The sequence below is a fragment of the Protomyctophum parallelum genome (genome assembly GCF_964188405.1).
Source record: "Protomyctophum parallelum genome assembly, chromosome: 4".
Classification (NCBI taxonomy): Eukaryota; Metazoa; Chordata; class Actinopteri; order Myctophiformes; family Myctophidae; genus Protomyctophum; species Protomyctophum parallelum.
Window position 1 is genome coordinate 6,384,565 of NC_139700.1, and position 21,029 is coordinate 6,405,593.

General features: G+C 42.9%; 1 protein-coding gene across 1 annotated transcript in view; it reads left to right on the top strand.

Annotated features, from left to right (window-relative positions):
* Window positions 1–7,998, top strand: part of kiaa1549la (KIAA1549-like a) — a gene marked incomplete at its 5' end in the record, with an annotated part of 99,904 nt that extends 91,906 nt beyond the window's left edge. Inside the window, 6 exons of the mRNA XM_083764117.1 lie at window positions 114–349; window positions 1,189–1,375; window positions 2,329–2,429; window positions 6,095–6,234; window positions 7,567–7,721; window positions 7,862–7,998. Of these exons, the coding sequence (XP_083620243.1) occupies window positions 114–349; window positions 1,189–1,375; window positions 2,329–2,429; window positions 6,095–6,234; window positions 7,567–7,721; window positions 7,862–7,891 (849 nt within the window). The 3' untranslated portion in view covers window positions 7,892–7,998. The remainder of the gene's footprint in view (window positions 1–113; window positions 350–1,188; window positions 1,376–2,328; window positions 2,430–6,094; window positions 6,235–7,566; window positions 7,722–7,861) is intronic.
* Between the last annotated feature and the right edge of the window lie 13,031 nt (window positions 7,999–21,029).

Below are 21,029 nucleotides of genomic sequence, written 5' to 3' on the forward strand. Positions count from 1 at the left end.
CCCCGTGTTTTTTCTGTTTTTTAGGCAAAGCGAAGCAGGCCAGCAGTGGAAGACAGACCACTGTACTGCATATCGCATAGTGACCGCGTGCGTGCACGTTTGTGTTCTTCCAGGGTGAACTAGAGCCCTTTGAGGAGACCAACGTGGATCGTCTGATGAGCTCTCTGGGATACGGCGCCGGGTCGACTGGTACCGGCAGCCTGGGGGTCAAGGGTCACCGCGGCTCCGACTCCTCCACACTCAGCTCGCAGCCCTCCATCGACGAGGTCCGCACGCAGATGCACATGTTGCTAGGCAACGCCTTCAGCCTGGCACCTCCGGACCACGACCCCCCATCCCCGCCAAACAAGTAAACACAAAAAAACACACAGACACAAATGCTTCTGACAGAAGTTCATAATGTACAATATGCACTGATGTGTGGAGCGAAGAGAGAGGCGCGTACAGCTCCATTTAGCGGATGTTTTCCTTGTTTGGCAGTGTTGATTTTGACTGCAAAATTTGTTTTGGTTTTAGTCACATTTTACTAGTCATCTGAAATGTTTTAGTTTTACTCTAGTTTTAGACTAAGGGCTCCATTTTCGTCACCGCTAAACCCCTTATACCTAAACTTCTTTGCCTTTTTTTTACTATTTTGAAAAACATTTTTGAATAGTTCAACTAGCCAATCTACATTGACACGTTGTGAGCTTGTAGACTGGCCATTTTAACTATTCAAAAATGTTTTGCAAAATAGTAAAACAAGGCAAAGAAGTTTAGGGATAAGTGACGAAAATGGAGCCCTAAATCTACAGTGGATTGAACATATTTTGTCCTGGCCTTGATGGCGTTGTAATGGCTGATTCTACACAAAATAGCCGATCCACTAGCTCACAAAGCAACGCGTTGTGAGCTAAGCGTGTATCAGACTGTTCAGAGTGCAACCAAGCATAAAATGTCTTTTAGTTCTACTGGATCTCTTATCCACTAGTGACTAGTCCCTCCCTAACATGTTAGTCTAGTTTTTATTTGTTGACAAAATTGTCAGTATATTTAGTTATTTATTACATTTAGTTTAGCCTTTATATAGCTTTTGACCCCACACGTCTCAATATTTGCCATTGACAATGAAAGGAGAAATGTACAAGTTCAAAATGCCTATTTTTAACACGCGCACACACAACTCAGGCTTAATCTCCCCTCCCTCAGCCACCACCACCACCACCACCATCACCACCACGCGCACAGCGCGCACAGCGCCTACAACCCTTCCCACACCAGCCCGTACAGCGAGGGGGTGACGAGCGCCCCGGGGACCATGAACCACCCCTGTGGAGGCAGACAGAGGAGCACTCCCAGCTATGTGGAAATGCATCAATGTAGCTTGCCTAAGCCTGTAAGTACTGGAGAGAGGCTCTAGCGGGAAGTAACGGGATAATAGAATCTCGCCGCCGTCGGGGCAGAATTATTTTCCATATTTCATCTTAATTTTTCCCCATAAATGTATGACCTGTTTTATACGGTGTGTCGTGCAAGAGTAGCAAAAATAGCTGACCTACAAGCTCACAACACATCACAAAGCAACATATTCTGGGCTTGAAAATCTGCTGTTTTACAGGAAAAATAATTTTCCTGTAATGACATGCCCAAAGTAGAGACACCAGGTCTCTGGGTTTTATAGATGTAATGAATGAAAAGTAGTAGTAGTAGTAGTAATTTCTGCATACTTAATATTTGAACAGGTTATTTTTTTCCATTCCAATAGAATGGAATAGGCAACAACAAAGGTTTATTAGAGACCCTAGAGAGATGTTTGCATGACAGTGAAACGTGTGGATGCTGTGTACGCAGAAAGAATACATGAGAATAGAACTAGACAAAGCTCATTTAGAATGCAGTGGCAACAGTTTTTACAAAGCCGTGCATAAGGCAATGCGTGTACACAATATATTAAATCAGCATTTTAACTTTTTCACCCTCACTTGCATAATCTCTTCCCTCACCTCACCTACAGTACATAAAAGTATCCAAACCCATAGACTGTAGAAAATGGTCTGGCCGCCTTCATTTACTAATAGTTTAATAGTTGAAATGAATATGTTTTTTTGCCAAAGTCTTCTGACTCCGATCATGTCATGGAAAGACCTAGTGTACAGTCGCTGTTATGTAATGCAGCAATAACTCATGGCAGGCCATGGCATTGTGACAAGCCCCTTGCATTAGTGTGCCGTTGTATACCTTTCATCTTGAGTTATTCTACATGTTTCCATTAAATGCACGTCTCTTTGGACAAGTACAGTAGCCTTCATTTGGAATTGTGTTTTTCCGCACTGTGATTGGCTGCTGCAGGGTTTCAGGTTTACTCAGCTTCCTGATATGGGGATTGGCTCTCCGCCCCCCCCACTAATCCCCTCGCGACCAGGACTGCCGCCTGGAACTTCGCTACTGCGGTATGATGACACGCATGCACGCACACACACACACACACACGCACGCACACACACGCACACGCACACACACACATCAATACAGTATGCACAGAACCATACATGGCAATCATATGCATATATAGATTACCTCAAAACATTATAGGGTGCGTTCGGGAATGTGCTGTTTTTTTTTTAGTGCACTGGGCGGTGACATCATAGAACGCACTATGAGTGTGGCTTATTTACGAACGACCAGTTAAAATAATATAATACACAGTAACATTGAAAGGTAATTTATGACATTAGCTTGTCTGCTGTTTGTCTACGTTGATGCGTGTGTAAACTAATAATACATCTCAAAGGGCCAATTTAGCCGCCGGGGAGCACTCGAGACACCGCAGTGACGCACGCACACTAAACAACCCCAACTTCTGAGTATAGGGTCGGTCAGTGTGGTACAGTGGGAACCCCCGGGGCGCAGGATAACCATAACAAGAGGCCACACCAATGCGCTTTAGTGTGAATTTCGGATGAATAATAAAAAAACTAAATAAATGTATAATGGATAATACATTATTACTAGAGAGGACAAGTGTGTATGTTGCAAAAAGCAGGTACACTACATAATAAAACCCAGAATAATATTAATTGAAAATTCATTTCTCTCTCTCTCTCTCTCTCTCTCTCTCTCTCTCTCTCTCCCCCCTCCCCCCCCCCCCCCCTCCCCTGTCTCATTGCTGTGGGCAAGCCAAGGCCCATAAGTTAGTCTGCATCTTTTGAACTGCACACAGCCCCCTTCATTGAAATGCTGTTGCTGTGTGCACTGTGTTGCTGGGCACTTTAGGACTACAGCGATTGATTGACTGCTAAAGCTGATTAGCCTGCATGACGGCGCATGTTCGCCATCTTGTGGCGGAAGAGATTTCTTGCAATTAGTTAAGAGGAATGTCTGCAATATTCCACTGCAGAGCGTAATGAGCTCAAAAACAAAATATTATAAATGGTAGTTACTTACGCCAATATTTCCACATTACAAGAACATCATTTATATTGTCTATTATTTTTGTGGTATTTTACAAAGACGCTGCGAAACAAAATGGCATTAGTACTGTCAAGTTTTTGCAATTTTATTTTCTGTAGGGTTTTTGGGGTCATCCAATTGTATTCCTACCTATTAACATTCTGACTGCAAATATACCAAGCGTTCAGTATGAAACGGTCAACTTCTGTGTAATATATTCAGTGCGTTTGGATGGTTGACATAGGCAGTGCAGTGTTTGAGACAGTCTCTTTAATGTGCATGGTAAGGTTGCTCAGAGGGAGAAAGTGGGCGAGGTGCAAAGCGTCTGCAAGCTGGCAGCTCTCGCTGTACAGTAAATGCTTTTGCAGTGGAGGAAAGTAACTACTTTATGTACTTTTTAGACTACCCATTTAGACCTGAGTTAAAAACATTCACTTTGAAAGAATATATATATTCAAAGATTTGCGCCACATTTTCACGATTTTTCAAAAATAGCAGACCTACAAGCTCGTAGCGCGCCACTCGGTGGCGCGCTACGAGCTTGTAGGTCTGCTATTTTTCAATAGCTAAATTATTACATAATGTTTAAATCACCAAAAGGGGTTCACGCCCCAAAAAGGGTTAAGGGACCACTTCACCACTTTTCAACCTATCTTCATAATAATTGGTTCTCACTCTTAATGTTCATGATAAAATACCACCATTTTCTACCTACTCGGTCTGTGTCTCATAGGAGGGCTGTGGGTTTTGAGGGCTGTGGGTTAAAAAATATATATATATATATATTTAGATTTTTAAGGCAGTGAAACCCTAGCCTCTAGACTTGTCATAAGACTATTTTGTCTAGGGGTTTCACAACAAATAAGAAACCTACGTGGTGCCTATGTATAGAGGCCTCTGTCTTACCTGTCCCAAGGCAGGGCATATAGTATAGAATTTACATTAGTAGTAGAACATTAAAGATGGAGTGCCACAATTTTTGTATTTTTCCAGTTTTTCATGTGTCTATGAGGTGACAGTACTTAATTAGACAGACTGGAGTTGTTTTTATGTGCAATTGTGTATTGACTTTGTATTTAGGGTTTCTTCTTGGCGGAAGGCCCCTCTCTATCCTGATTGGATGAAGGCTGGGCCACCTAGCCAAAAACTACACCTATGTTTTTTTACCCCCAGGGGTTAACTGGGGACAGGGAGGAACTCCTTATATGGTCAGCACACTCTATAGTAGGGAGGATTATCACAACAAAACAAAAAAAGTGAAAAGTGATATTTGAATCAAGTGAAATCACTTGAATATACCTTTAACATACATTTTGATGCCAATACACTCAACTCAAGTACATTTTGAATTCCAGATTTTTACTTGCAACAGAGTACAGTATTTCTACTTTGCAGTATTGATATACTATATACTGATTTTATTTAAGTAAAACATTACTACTTACATTAGTACTTTTTCCACCACTGGATGTTTGGATGCGTTTCAGGCCTACAATATGAGTGGATGAAATGGAAATGAATGATTATTACTGCACTATTATGCACCCAGCCAGCCAGCTCATAAGAAGTCACTTAGGAACACTGCTGTGAAGCAAATTCAGATAATAAATGCCTCATTATTACAGTTGCAACCGGAACACACTCTCCTCTTGTCAATTGTTTTCCCCTTTTTAAATTAAAGTACTTTTTCTAAACTGAGATTAGTTTTATTGATTCAAAATATTTTTGTACAACATTCTAGTCAACCCGGTCTCACCCAAACACGGTGAAATAACACATATTGGCAATTCCGTACTAGAAGACCCCCAAGCGAGCGAGTTGCCGGACTTTTACGTGCCAGGCTTTTACTCATATTTCTATATTGCAGTATTGATACTTTTACCTAAGTTCAAGTAAAAGTATTGGAAAAGTGGGGTCCCACCGGGACAAGCTTCAAGCACACTCTCGCAAGGATTCATTTAAAAAGCCTTAATGAATAGCCAGGGCTATACATTTAAAAACAATTAAAAGCCACCAAATGTTTGGTCAGTGGCTTTTTTTTAATACTGTTTTTATTAGGCATTTTGTATAATGGCAACTTCAGAATATCATTAACAATGATAATGAGTAATTCAGTATGTAAATGTTCCAAATACAATACATAATAAAAAAAGATATATAAATGTGATAAACACGAAAAAAACTAAAAACAGTTAAACAATGACAAATGTGAACAGACAAACAAAACAAAGACAACAGGACAGACACTCTTGCTCTCAAACTTTCCCAACACGTTGTTGTAAATCAACTGAATTACACACATTTTTCTTTTTAAATGAGAAAAAATAAAATAAAGAAAAAACACTCGGTTCCTTTTCTTATCTATTGTGTAGGAGGGGTTAGCGTGCACCTATTGAAATAGTCTGGTCAGTGGCTTTTAATTGTTTTTAAATGTATGCTTGTCCCAGTGGGACGCGTCTCCTCCATATACAAGATGTTTTAACTTATATCTCAGCAGCACTCGACTCGCCTCTATTCTATAGTATTGACTAGTATAGTATTAAAGTATTGGAAATTGGAATTACTCAAGTAAAGTACAAAATTCCTCAAAATTGTACAGTACTTAAGTGCTGTACTTTATTACTTTCCACCAGTGACGGTAGCTCTGCTTGTTGTTTGTCCACAGCTCCACTCCAGATATGAGTCTGCTGAAGCCAAGAATAGCAGAGGTCTCTGATCTGCAGCTCAACGGCGCCCCCTACCTGCCACTGTCTAGAGCCCCTTTCCCTGCTGTCACTGTTGACCAGTCTATTACCACCTACTCAGGTATTGTGTGTGTGTGTGTGTGTGTGCGTGTGTGCGTGTGCGTGTGTGTGTGTGTGTGTGTGTGTGTGCGTGTGTGTGTGCGTGTGTGTGTGAGAGAGAGGCTATGCGCATTTCAGCATTTTTTCAAACTAAAAGATGACACACAACAAAAACAATTGTACATTGTGTGTGTGTGTGTGTACGTTATACGTATATTTTATGTATTTATTTATACATTTAAAACCCAAGGACCCAAGAAACCTCAAGTGTTAAATAATGACGATTAATTGTCAGACAAATAGTTACGATTAACAATTCAGTTTTTTTGCTTTGAACGTTGGAACGAACAAGGCAGATATGACAAATCTATCTATAAATGCACCACGTCTGTCTGTCTGTATGTATGTACATACGTGTGTACGGCTGTAATGCACATAACTGGAGAACCGTTCACCCCACCGACTTCAGACTCGACAGACCCGTTCCACTCCCCCACAGTCCAAAAGGCCTCTGCCCGTGCTCTGGACAGCGCCCCGCCCTGTCCAGGCTCCATATATGGAGCTGGCCTCTTCTGACGTCACAACTCTCCATATTTGGGAATGCCTGCCACAGAACTCCATATGGGAATAATGGAACACAGAGAGACAGATAAAGAAATATGGGCATAAAAGGGACACGGACAGATGGGTGGAACGGGTACTCTGACACGGGTACAACGGGTATTGCATAGCCGGGTGGGGCACGGATCTCCAACTTCCATCGTTACCGACTCAGTGCTCTACAGCCGGGCTCCATTCTGACCTGAGATCAGATTCACACGAGGTTTCCACTGGACACACACTGGTCTGATTAACCCATTCTGACCTGAGATCAGATTCTAAAAATGTCAGTCGTTCTTCGATTAAAAAGAAAATAGCAGACCTACAAGCTCGTATCGCGCCACTCGGTGGCGCGATATGAGCTTGTAGATCTGCTATTTTTCAATAGCTAAAGCATAACATGATGCCAACACCAAAATGGGTGCCCGGTCAGAATGGGTTAAATATACAAATATCACTGACACATTTCTTTTTTTTTCTCAATTTTTTTTTACAAAACAGTGGAAATAGTTTATTTGCAAGCTTACAACAACACCAACAACAGGATTGACGATTATGCAAAGACAATTGTGATTATATCAAATAACTGTGATCATATCAAATAATTGTGATTACACCAAATAATTGTGATAATATCAATTCATTGCGATCATCTCAAAGAATTGCTGATTAGGCGATTATGTAATATAGTTGTGACAGACATCAAACAACACTTTATTCTGCTGACGAGTAAAATAGCTTTTTGTCCATACAGGAAACCCGATGACAGCGGTCTACGCCATATCAGCCAATCGGCCGGGGTACTCGGATTATTTTGTCATGTCCCCGCCCTCTTCGTACCGAAGCCCCTCCTGGATGTCCTACCCACCTGAGCCCGAAGACCTTCCACGGCAGTGGAACGACACACCAGTGAGACACACACACACACACACACACACACACACACACACACACACACACACACACACACACACACACTTGCACTTTGATACACCTCTGTTGTCTGGCCTGTGATGCTGAGATGTATCCTTCTCCTCTCTCCTCTGCAGAACTCACGTCATCTTGAAACCATCTGCTGAAAGCATCTCTGCTACAAGAACCAGCCGTTCTCTGGTACCGAGTGGAAACACTCTTTCTTTTTTTCCCCTTTTTTTACTCAACATCTAATCTAATTGATTAATTAGAATGGCACTTAATAGAACGACTGTATCACAACATGACCTTCATAATGTGGTCTTCTGGTTTGACTCTCCAAAGCACTCTGAAGCCACCTCAGCCGATCGTACCTTTCTTGGCCGGTGCCTACAGCTTTACGCACACCTCACCCCCCGCCCTTTGTCTCTACTGCTGTAAATGCTTGGCCTTTGACCGCAGTCACTTCTATCACTTCCTGTTTTTCTTCTCCCGTCCACCACCAACATCCTACCGCCTTCGTGAACCCACCGGGCCGAACTATATCGCCGTTGCAAAATTATTTCACTTACTGATTCTTAAGGCCCATACATACTGCCGTTTTAGGTGACCACCCTCGGTGCGTTGGTTGGGAAATGGGAAACATGACGTCACTTAGCTGGTGGTGATAACTGATAAGAAACTCACGATCACCCCCTGCAGCACTTATCTCTGTTTTTCTAACCACCAATCAGCGCGTTCATCCTGGCTCGCTCCGGAGGGAGGCGGGCCCTCCTAAACCACCGTTTAGGTGACTGTGAGGGACTATGAACGCCTAGTATCAAATCCACCGCTTAGGTGAGGGATTATGAGCGCCTAGTATCAAATCCACCGCTTAGGTGAAAACATTCCCGTGCACCGACAAGGTGAGTAGCTTATCACCTAAAACTGGAGTATGGGTGAGCCTTCACTCTCGTCTTTATATCTCTCTCTCTAGCTCTCTCTCTTTGCCTCTCTTTCTGCCTTTCATTCTTTCTCACTCTTTCTCTGCTCCTTCTTTCGGTTTCCCTCTCCCTCTTTCTCCCTGCTCCCTCCATCTCTCCCTCTCTCTCTTTCTCTTTCTCTCTCTCCCTTCTTCTCTTTCGCTCTCCCTCTTTCTATCTGCTCCCTGAGCCCCCCCCCCCCCCCCCCAGTCTGAGTCCAATAGCCCCTTACTGGCCCCTCAGGGCTCTGTAGATTATTCTGTGGCCGGGGCCCCATGCAGCCAGACACCATCTCCTTGACAGCAAGGGGCCCCCTTATACAAACTAAAACCAGACTGAACCTTATTAGTGAACTGAGCTGGGCGCAGCCGTACGTACTGTGCTGTTCTGCGCGTCAACAGGGCCATGTTGGAAAGAAAACCAGGACCGGTACAGTACCGTACCAGGCCCTGATCTGTGTCACAGTGTGCCGGTCGACTACCTTGGGCCGTCGTAGCCATGATTTCAGAGTAACTGCCATCTGCCCAGTATAGTAGACGATGGTACAGACCACTGTGTTGTCATTGTGGTTGTTGTGCCCCAGCCATGGCCGATCCGGTCCAGAGTCTGGACTGGATCAAGCTGGGACTTGTCTGTAAGATCTACAGTAGGCTATACACTAAGATCTACAGTAGGCTATACACTAAGGCCAACAAAGCTGGGACTGACTTAAAACTGTGCTTTTTGATGAATCAAAAATTCCTATGTAAATCTTATACAGCTGGTAATATGTGTTTTACATTTCTGTGAAAAAAAAAGAAAAAGAAAAACTAAGTGAAAAATAATCTTCTGTCTGCTTCGGTTTTTTAGATATTTGTGTGCTTTGTCTTTTAATTTTGTGCATTTATTACTTTCAATGGATTACTGTACAAAAAAAAAGATGTAGTGAGTGTTTCTTCAGCACTCAACATATTTTAAGACAAAAACACTGGCCACTTTGATGTGTGGGGCTGTCGATGACAATGATGATAATAATGATACCACTTCTGTGTTTTTTAAATATTTTACTTGTTTACCTTTATTCCTTAATCAGATAATTGTTGATTTCTTTTAAAAAAACAACAATTGTGTCACTGTTCTGTCAACCAACTGTTTATTGTTCCTACTTCTTTACCATTATTTAGACCTGAATCACAAACACAACGTGAAATGAAATGCGTTTCAAATACACCTTTCATGGCTGCACATTGCCTTGCACCACTGGAGTCAATTCAGCTGAACCTCATTTGTGTTAGGCAGAAACAGGCTGAAAATAATTATGATGCCTCTTTCACTGAGCACTGATGCTAATTCTGTTAGAGGCACCAGTTTCAGTCCCACTTAGGCCACTTATATAAAAACAACAACAACAAAACAAGAGAAAAGAATTATGTATGCAATTGCAATAGCGTAAAGGCACCTACAGTATTTCATGTGATTTGAAATCATTTCATTTCTGGTTGAACTCGATCAGGGTCTCTTATATAAATGTGTAAATCACAGCAGTGATTTTGAATAGGGTTCTTTTACTTTGAAAGTTGTACTGTATTATACTGTATAGGCTTGGGGCTTTGATTTGGGCTATTTATATTTTGATCTTGATGATGAGATTGATCGGTCATGCAGTATATTCATTCAATGGACTATGATGTAGTACTATTCAAGCAAGCCTACTGAGCTTGTACTGTATGGGCCACACATGTAATGACTAGATCTACTAACTAGTGTATATATAGCGGATGACCTTTTGAAGAGATTTATGCAAGTAACGTGGGAGAGATGCTTTGCTCAATACTGCTCTGATGTCATTCGGTTTATTTATTTATTGTATAATGTATGTATCAGTAGCCTACGTTTCACCACATTTCTGGTGATATACGTTCAGACTGTTGTTATACTTTAAAGCTTAAATTTGTACTTCGTCGTACGCCGGTGTCGAGCGGCGCAAATAGCCCGAACTACAAGCTCAAAAGGCGTTGCCATGCAACGTGCTGTGAGCTTATACTGTAGATATGCTATTTCTGAAGCGCAACACGTCATATGACTAAGTATAAATTAAGCAGTAGACACCTTCTACGCTGTGAAGGGATCCACAATTCAGTGTCATCAGGGGTATATCCTCACTCACAAGTGTTGTATTGCCAACCCTGCACGTATATATACAGTGCATCAAATAATGTGTTAGCCAGGCATGGCCTGAGTTTGGTATAACATGGGCCTGCCGCAAGAAGGGGTTTTTGTTAGGCATTTCTCACTCACTGTGTCCATACAGTATCGTTGGACATGGTCAGTATAGCCATAATAAACTAAATAATGCAATGTTTTGATACAGAGAATGCCATGAAGTCCAAATTATGTTTGGCCACATTTCTCGGATGAGAACTGAAAAATATATAAGCACACTGTATACTTTATGCTCCTCATCGGTTAGGACAAAAGGAGATTATAGCCATATATAAATTTCACTGAGTGGAAATACAACCAACATGATATACAGTAGAGTGTTACCAACCATCAAGGCAGGCTTTTCCAAGGGAACAACTTGTCAAGAGTATCAAGAAATACCAAATAAATGAGTATAGTTTATTATGTAAATTGTAGCTACTGTAATGCAAGGCAGGGAATGAAAAGAGACTATGTAAAGATGTAGTTGTGCAATGTAGACTATTAGAATATAAAATATGAAATGAAACAAGCACTTTCATCAGCATCCCAAACCTTACCAGAAAAGTGCAGGATCAATGCAAGGTTGCAATTATTATAAAGCATGCATCTTGATTTCAAATGATAATGTTGGGCGGGGGGAAATAACCACATTTATCTACTGTACTACATAACACAAGCTCATCAGCTAGGCTGGTCAGCGACGTCATTCAAGGACCAACTGTTGGTGTCCAGGTTTGAAATACTTTTCAAAGTAGTGTTTTCTGGGTGGTTGGTGGGGTAGGGTAGGGTAAATTATGAGTCACACATTTCCAAGTCCAGATCTGTGACTTCAAAAGCAAAGTTTGAAAGGAAGTATAAAAATTCAAGAGCAAGTATTCTGAATATGATGGAATATTCTGGAACCATCAAGTTTGACCAGAGAAACAAAGTTGTCAGCCTCAGGCATTTGTTTTAACACGTGAACCCCTAGTTCATCCCTATTATTGGGGAGAACAAAAGAATAGTCGATCAACAAGCTCACACAATACGTCACGTTGTGAGCTGCCTGGTACAGTCGGTACATTTTCCGCAGAAATCTGGTGTAGAGCTAGGAGGAGAAAACGTAGCGGGCCTAGTATAGAGCCCTGGGGGACACCAATCAAAAGTATAGGGTTTAAGTTGTTGAAATACCTCTGTCTGCCGGAGGTACAGTAAACCTGTGCATGACAAATATTACATTGTGAATATTTAGAGAAAAGAGGAGAAACGTACAAGTCGGGCACAGGCAGTGCAATTGGTGGTTAACATTGTCGTCACTGCAACCTGCCGAAATTGTCACCTTTGAACAGCGATAATCAGTTTTCCATTTGAGATATGAATATATTATAAATGGCATTTGAACATTAATGATTTTGTCATGTACTGTATAAGCAATTCATTATTTTCCGTTTCCTTCAATTAAAACCACTGGGTTATTGGTTTTTCTGACATTTTTATGTAATGTCAATTACATGAATTACAATGGTGTAAACATTGTTGCATAATATATAAGTTAATGTGCAATGTGTGTGCTTTATGTGGGTTTACTGGCGCGATGCAATTTATTGAAGGTGGACTCTGGGGACGTGACCGTCGCTCCTTTATTTCTGCCGTTTGAGCCATGTCATGCTGACATGTCATGCTGACATGTCATGGTGACGTTGATGATGTCACAATGTTGTCACTCTGGCGTACATAACGTCACGTTGACAATGGCGACAGAATGCTGTTGGATGTAGTTATGCAGAACTTTTGGTGAATTCAAACAATAAAGATGAATTACAATGAATTTGGTCTCATGTTATTGACTCTGTTCTATTTGTTGTTGTTGTGTAAGTAGATTATCTGGTACCTTACAGTGTGTATACATTTATTTTTTTCAGGGACAGCAGCCAGACATTGAGATAGGGGGGCACGCGTCAGTCCGACATCCCGTTAGTCAGACTACGTGGCCGGTTAAGACTCACCTGTTCCGCGTGTGGTTAAGGTTTGGGGATAGGATTAATATGGGGCTCTATGGTAAGAATATTGGGTGTCGGATTATTGGGTCGTCGGACTAACACTACTGGCGAGACGGCATAATACTGTATTTTTACTTTTCTTTTTGGTTTATTCATTTATTTATTCTTCATATAGGTCTATTTGTTTTTTGGCCTTTATTGATAGTTTCAAGTGAAGATGGACAGGACAGAGGGAGAGAGAGAGAAGGGGAGAGACACGCAGCAAAGGCTGTCATGAGCGTGACTCGAACCCGCGACACGCTGTCAGGCCAGAGCCTATATATGTGGCATGCGCCTGGACCACTAGGCTAGTGGGTGCCCTTGGTTTATTCATTTAATGTATATTTATTTGCATGTCCTACTGGGAATAGACCCCGTGGGACCAGATGGGGGCATTATATCTCCACACTGGTCTGGGAACGCCTCGGGATCCGGGATCCCCCAGGAGGACCGTTCTATAATGTTGCTCTGGAATGGGAAAGGCTGGAAATCTCTGTTGGAACTCTGACCCACATGGCCTGATTCCGGATAAGCGTAAGAATGAATAATCCAGGTTAAGAATCCAGATTTGTTTTGGATGTCTGAATGTTGTATGTTAAGTTGCCTGTTAACTATAATCAGGATGTATTTGTTTTAGGAGAATAGAGAAGGCGTGTTGAATGATGTATCCATAACTCACAACCAATATGGCTGTGTTGTCTTGGTGTAGGCCTATGTACATTTTGTTAGTGTCTTGTAAACCAAGCTGTCCTTAGCTGTGCCTGCCCGCACAGCCTGCAGGTTTACAAGCCTGTGATGTAGGACCAAAGACATCTGTCTAATGTTCTATCTATATTTACTATATTTCCTTTGAGTTACCAGTTCTGTTGGAAGCTGCTGGAGATGATATTGGCTGGCCAATGAAAACAAAATCAGCTGCTACAGATCTGCTTTGAAGTAGCTGACGGGGACAATTGGACTGTGCTACATTCTCTCTGCACCATGGGGAGGGGGATGTTTATTTTATTTGTATTTATTTATATACATTTTGTTATTTTTTAAGAAATGTGCTTTTTGATTATTTCAGTTGGGGCTGCAATTTTATTAGTTAATCTTATTTTCGTATTAGTTTGGGTTGTAGTTATTTGCAGTGTATTTAAATATAGTCTTGGTCTATATCCCCTTTTTGAGTCCCTGCCATTTTTTTTTTGAAACATTGTTATCTTAACCCATTCTGAACGGGCACCCATTTTGGTGTTAGCATCATGTCATGCTTTAGCTATTGAAAAATAGCAGATCTACAAGCTCATAGCGCGCCACCGAGTGGCGCGCTACGAGCTTGTAGGTCTGCTATTTTTTTTAAATCGAAGAGCGACTGACATTTTTAGAATCTGATCTCAGGTCAGAATGGGTTAATCAGACCAGTGTGTGTCCAGTGGAAACCTCGTATGAATCTGATCTCGGGTCAGAATAAATGGTAAATGGTAAATGGTGCATTTATATAGCGCCTTTATCCAAGGCGCTTTACAGAGATTGTGCATTACATTCACCCATTCACACACACATTCATACACCGATGGCAGCGGAAACCATGCAAGGCACCAACTAGCACATCGGGAGCAATTAGGGGTTCAGTGTCTTGCTCAAGGACACTTCGACAGTAACTCTAGGGGAGCCCGGGTTCGAACTGGCAACCTTGCGGTTACCATCCAGGCACTCTACCCCTGAGCCACCGCCGCCCAGAATGGGTTAATCCTTGTATGCCATACAGTAAGCAATTTACAGTATTGGGGTCGGTCTTCATTATCTTTAAATTCCACAAGAGGGAGGCAAATGCACACCTTTTGGCCTTCATTTAGTCCAGTCAGTGATTCTTAGTGATTATGGGGTGGTTGTATTTTGTCTGCCTGCTCTTCATAGCAGTGGGCGTGGTTTTCTGGAGGATCCACTGAAAAACCGTCCATTTACTTTTTCAGCGGACTGACCTCATGCTTCCTTCTATGCATGAGGAGTCCAAGCTGCTTCTTTTCACCTGACAGGGGAGAGTTTCCCCGGCTGAACGTAGCGCGTGGAAGGAACACGTTATTCCAACCAGTTCCTTTCCCCTCCATCAGGCGCCCCGGCTGGCCAGGGGGAGGCAGTTTAGAGACCAGGATTACTGCATGTTTTTTATGAGGGTATCTACCCTATAGGGACACGGGGAGAATATGCAAACTCCACACAGAAAGGCCTTTTCGCCAACCCCCGCCTCGGGTATGGGCACTGATGACGCGGAGGAGAGAACACCGGAAATCAAAGCCAGGACCTTCTAACTGTGAGTAGTAGGTTCTCCCCATAGTGGAGGAGTAGCTCATTCACTCTGCTGTTGGCTATGGTACCCATAGAGTTATAAAGGATAGAGTGAGGGCCGGGAGCTGACAGATAGCCCCCTGCCATTCATTTCAATGGAAGTTGCTCAGTGGCGTTTTGAAGCACTTGGAAGACTGCCGGAAGTACAACTCAATGGCTCGAGCGAACGGAAGTTGAGAGCGGACCTCGAACGTTGATTCCCGAGAAGAATATAGAAGTATCGTCTCCTCATTTAGAAAAGGAATTTATTGTGGTCCTTATCGCTATAATGTCGTTCTGAAACTTTTTTTTTTTGGTTACTCAGTCAGGTCACATGACCAGGAAACGGGTAACAGAAATCTTTAGAGAAACCCATGTAACGTAATGTTGTGATTGAGACCGCGCCGGTTGAGAGGAGCGTTCGTTATACTAAATAAAGAAACCAGCGCTCTTTCACCTGACAAATAGCACTATGTGATCATTTCTTGTTTTATTACACCCATTGCTATAGAATGATAATTATTGAGACCTTTGAACTCACTGTTTATCGTTGATTTCATAGGGGCCTCTAAAAGGGGCCTGTTTGGCCAAAGATATGAACGTCATTGTGCTGTAAGTGGTTTTGACTAATCTTGAAGGACACACTGAGCGAGCAGCGTGTCTTTGTGCTTGCTCAGGTGTCTCTGTTTGCGTCATTCTTCATCCTGCCTCGTCTCCTCTCCTAATCCCTGCGCTCCCATAGGCGGGAGGGGGTGATGTTTATACTCAGCTAAATCCTGCTAGATTGACCCAGAACAGCAGCATCTGTAACGTCCATAGTTTCCCTTGCAACTGTGTGTGCGTGTGCGCGTGCATGTGCGTGTGCCGTGTGATCAGGCAATGCTGGCTAAGCTCCATGCCCCATAGCCTGTGCGGTAGGGCCAGTATAATAGGGAGATGTTTAATGGCTCTAGTCTACACGCTATTTCTGCGGCTCTACACGCTGTGTGTGTGTGTGTGTGTGTGTGTGTGTGTGTGTGTGTGTGTGTGTGTGTGATGTGTGTGTGTGTGTGTGTGTGTGTGTGTGTGTGTGTGTGTGTGTGTGATGTGTGTGTGTGCATGTGTGATTTCTCTATGCAGTAATTAATGACTAATCTCTCAAACAAACGGGAATTAAATCTGGCTACTCAGACAGAGATCCGAGCATGATTTTAGGGCTTACACTACCCAGAGGAGACACACACACACACGCACACACACACACACACGCACACACGCACACACACACACACACACACACACACACACACACACACACACACACACACACACACACACACACACACACACACACACACACACACACACACACACACAGTTCAATGTGAACAAGAAGGATGGGGTAATTACGAGGAAGCTTATTAGGAACAGCAACACAAAAGTGTTGTCCAGTACGTCCACATGTGTGTTCCAGGCTTTATCTTGGCTTAATGTCTCTCCAACAGCCTTCATCCAATATGACAATGAAAGCCAGGATTGTGTGCACAGACGTCAGATGCTCAGTAGTTGCTCAAATAATGCTCAGGGGGTATGAGTGTTTGCTCAGACTGAGGATGAATTATTGATTGTGTGTGTATAGGAAATAATGAAGTGAAGAGTATTTCTGCGTTCACGCGGATACACTTTGTATCTGAAGTTGAACCCAGTTCAACTTATTTGTAGCTTTGTATCTTGGTATCTTTTGTAGCCGTTGAAATTAATGAATGGTAGACTGTATGTTTATCTGCCCATGTGAACGCAGCAGAAGAGAGTAAATACCTAATTTATACTTTGTCGCACAATTCAGTACGTCACCTTGTTAGCTTCTAAAGGAGAGAGAGAGAGACTGTTTAGCCACAGTTAATTAGGTTTGGACAGGCTCTCCAGAGAACCATTATGGAAATCTTATCTGCTAATAAGGAAAAGGAGACACTGTAATTACTGTTATACATTACTGTGCAGCACAGAGACAAGATAGGTGGAGAGGAGAGGAGAAGGTTATGGAGAGGGGTGGCAGGGGGAGGACAGGGGAGGATAGGGATGACAGGGGAGGAGAGCAGAGGATAGGGATGACAGGGGAGGAGAGGAGAGGGGTGGCAGAGGGGGACAGGTTGGGAAAAGGAGAGGACAGGAGAGGGGAGGATATAGGAGTGGACAGGAGAGGAGAGGGGTGACAGGGAGGAGAGCGGAAGAGTGGCAGGGGGGGGACAGGTTGGGGAAAGGAGAGGGGTTGATATAGGAGTGGACAGGAGAGGAGAGGGGTGATAGGGAGGAGAGCAGAGGAGTGGCAGGGGGGGGACAGGTTGGGGGCGAGACGAGAGGCGAGGGGATGAGATTCAGAGGGGAGAGGACAGGTGTAAGGTGGCTTACACCTGCTAACAGTTCCATGGAGTTACCAATAGATGGCACCGTGCGTTATACATTTGAATAGGCTACACACACTGCACCCTCACCCCACCCCCAAAGGAATAAAAATGGCATTGTATAGGGATTGAAATAACATAATTAAATTATTTCGTTTTACTGTGAATTGGATGCATTATGCATCTGTGTTTGTTCTATAATTTCAATTTTGCTTTTAGGTATTCCAGATACCGCCAAACTAATCATTATCCAAAAGAGAGAAAAACCTAAATGAAATCTGTACACCGCTGTTTACCAGGATTTATGACATAATCATTTAAAGAAACAAAGATGGACCTAAGCTTGAAGATCAGCTATTTATACGAGCGCATGACGCCATCATGGCAAATCATCTTTATTGTGCCCAGCAGCTGTCAACATGCTAGTCAGTTTATTGTTATCCTGCGACAGTCCGACAATACACACTTCTCCTCCACTGCTGTCCTCTAAATGCACATTATGTCCTATTATTCTGTCACTCCTCTCCTCTATCATTATTCTGTCACTCCTCTACGCCAAGGGTTAGCAAACTTTTCAGGTCGAGACCCTCCAAAAGAATCATATTTGAACCCGAGGACCCCCCCACACACACACACACACACACACACACACACACACACACACACACACACACACACACACACACACACAGTCACACACACACACACACACACACACACACACACACACACACACACACACACACACACACACACACACACACACACACACACACACACACACACATACACACACACAGTTGTGTGTGTGTGTGTGTGTGTGTGTGTGTGACTGTGCATGTGCGCGACTGTGTGTGTGTGTGTGTGTGTGTGTGTGTGTGTGCGTGCGTGCGTGCGTGTGTTTACTTTAATAGCCACCAGAAACAAACAAACATTAAGAAGGATTAAAGGGCCCCATAATTGCAGGAAGGGAAAGCTACGGAACATAAGTGGATTCTTCTGGTGGGAATAAGCTAATTACATCCAAGAGCCACAGGTCCCACATGAACCTCATGAACTCGCTTTTTGTCGCTCTCTGCCTTCCTTTGGTGGCTTTTACCTCTTTCTTATACTCTATTTGTTTCTTATTCTGTTGTTCCTTGGGCTCTGTTCAACTCAGGGGGGCAGTCAGACAGATATTTTGTGAAGCCACTGAGGAAATCGGGATTTCCTGAAAGTTCATATAATGGCCTGTTGTGGCACTGTCATTGGGCCCAAAAAAAACATGTATTTGGGCCCAACTTCACCTAGACTGTATTACCTTAATAAACATGAATACTTTCTGCTTCCAGTCACTAGTTTAAAGTCTCATTTCTAATGTCATAATATTCTTTTTGGAAAATTATGGTCCCATTTATTAAAAAAATGACCATAAAGGTGCGCATGTTCTGAGGGGCGTGGCTACCGTTACAGTCTATGATCGGGATTCCCCTCCCACTCGAGTCAAAATAAAAACCAATGGAGAAGAAGGGGGGAAGTCCCGCCTCGTTGTCTGGGCCAGCCAATGGCCAGCTGGGCTAAAACGGAGCTAGAAAAATGGCGACTTACAATACAAGGACTGACAGGCTTCATTTTACGTTCATGTTAGACCCGGAGAACGCTTTGTCCATATTTCTTACAGTCTATGGTTCAACTGTGTATAATTATAGGCAGACAGATATGGTGGCAAAGCCAACAAAGACTCTGTATGTTGTCTTTGTCACTATATATTCGTCATGCATAATTTTCTACCATGTCTTTCCAGCCCCCTCATGCTCCCAAATATATGCCTCAGCAATATCAGTACCTAAATGACAATATTGTCTCCTATAGCATTCAGAGGAAATAAAATCACACCCGTATGAAGTGAGGGGCGCTCTTGTCATACATCATCACATTCCAGCCAATCACAATGGACGTCGACCTCACTTGTCTGTCCTCCTCACTTTTTGTCCTCAAGTCTAATCACTTGTGACATCCTCAATGTTCTGTCACTCACTTTTTATCGCCAATACGTTTGCTCAGCCAATCAAATCATCGCTATATGTTGTGCTCAGCCAATCAAATCATCACTATGGGGTACACACAAACAGACAAAGCTGGGTGTAGGGTAGGTTTAGTTTGAGACTGGCTCATGGACTATTACATCACCGTGGTGCATCGGCAAGAATGTATAGACAAGGAGAGTTCCGTTTAAGCCATTAATTTTCCTTTGCACAGACACACATTTCAGTTGGGCAAGGAGGTGGTGAGGCTTGTCGGTTATGGGTTTTATTCAGTGGCGCGTAACCAAGGCCTGAGGCTCCAGGACAGAGGGCTCTCAGGTAGAGTTTTTGCTGTAGCTGCTGACAAACAATGACTGCATGGAAAGGCACTCAGGCAGTATATGTAGCTGGCCACTGCTTGAGGAGTGAGTGAGAGCAGGTGTGATTACTGATTGAGAGGGAGTGACAGCACGTGAGGTGGGTGGGTCCACATGGAATAGGCCAGGGGGAGAGTTGTTGTTGCTATAGAGCGTCGCAGTCCCTCCCCCTTTCAGAACGACGAGTGGCCCAGGAAATGAAATGCAATGCGTTCTGACCATAGGATTTTCTTTAAGTATTTATTTAAAGACGGTTACGCCGCGGACAAAGCCAACTCGGATCGTGACAAGTCATGACAATGAACACAATATTTTGGGCCGATCAAATCATTAGAAAGAAGAAAATAAAGGCAGGAGACAACACTATTTGTTTTGTTTTTCTTCTTATAAATTATTTGATCGGCCCAAAACATTGTGTTCATTGTCATGATTTGTCACGATCCGAGTTGGCTTTGTCCGCGGCGTAACCGTCTTTAAATAAATACTTAAAGAAAATCCTATGGTCAGAATGCATTGCATTTCATTTCCTGGGCCACTTGTCGTTCTGAAAGGGCTCTATAGGATGACTCTTTTCTACACTGGGCATAGGAGTGCAGATTCAAGATTATACATAAATTACAAACTACACCATATCAAAGGAGCAAATATGATAAAGACTGCTCTGGTACATGTCTAAAATGTAAGGAAAACGTGGGCACATTATGTGCACCTAATGTGGCTCTGTCCAGAAATCCAAAAATGTGGGGTGGAAGTTAAGAACGAAATCTCTAGTATAACAGGGCTAAGGATCTAAATAAATCCCCTACAATGTATCTTGGGTTTACACCCAACGACAGCTGAATTAAATAGATTTAAGAGAATCCTGAGTATCCTATGGTACTGTGCTAGGTTGTCAATACTACAATGTTGGATTGAGGATGTTGTTCCATCTGTATCAAGTTGGCTCCATAATGTTCTACAACTGCTCCCACTAGAACGGCTCACACATGTTCTCCAAGGAGACATGGATGGATTTTTCTTAGTTTGGGGCCAGGTTGTGGAATACATGGGAGGAGAATACGCAGAAATATTAT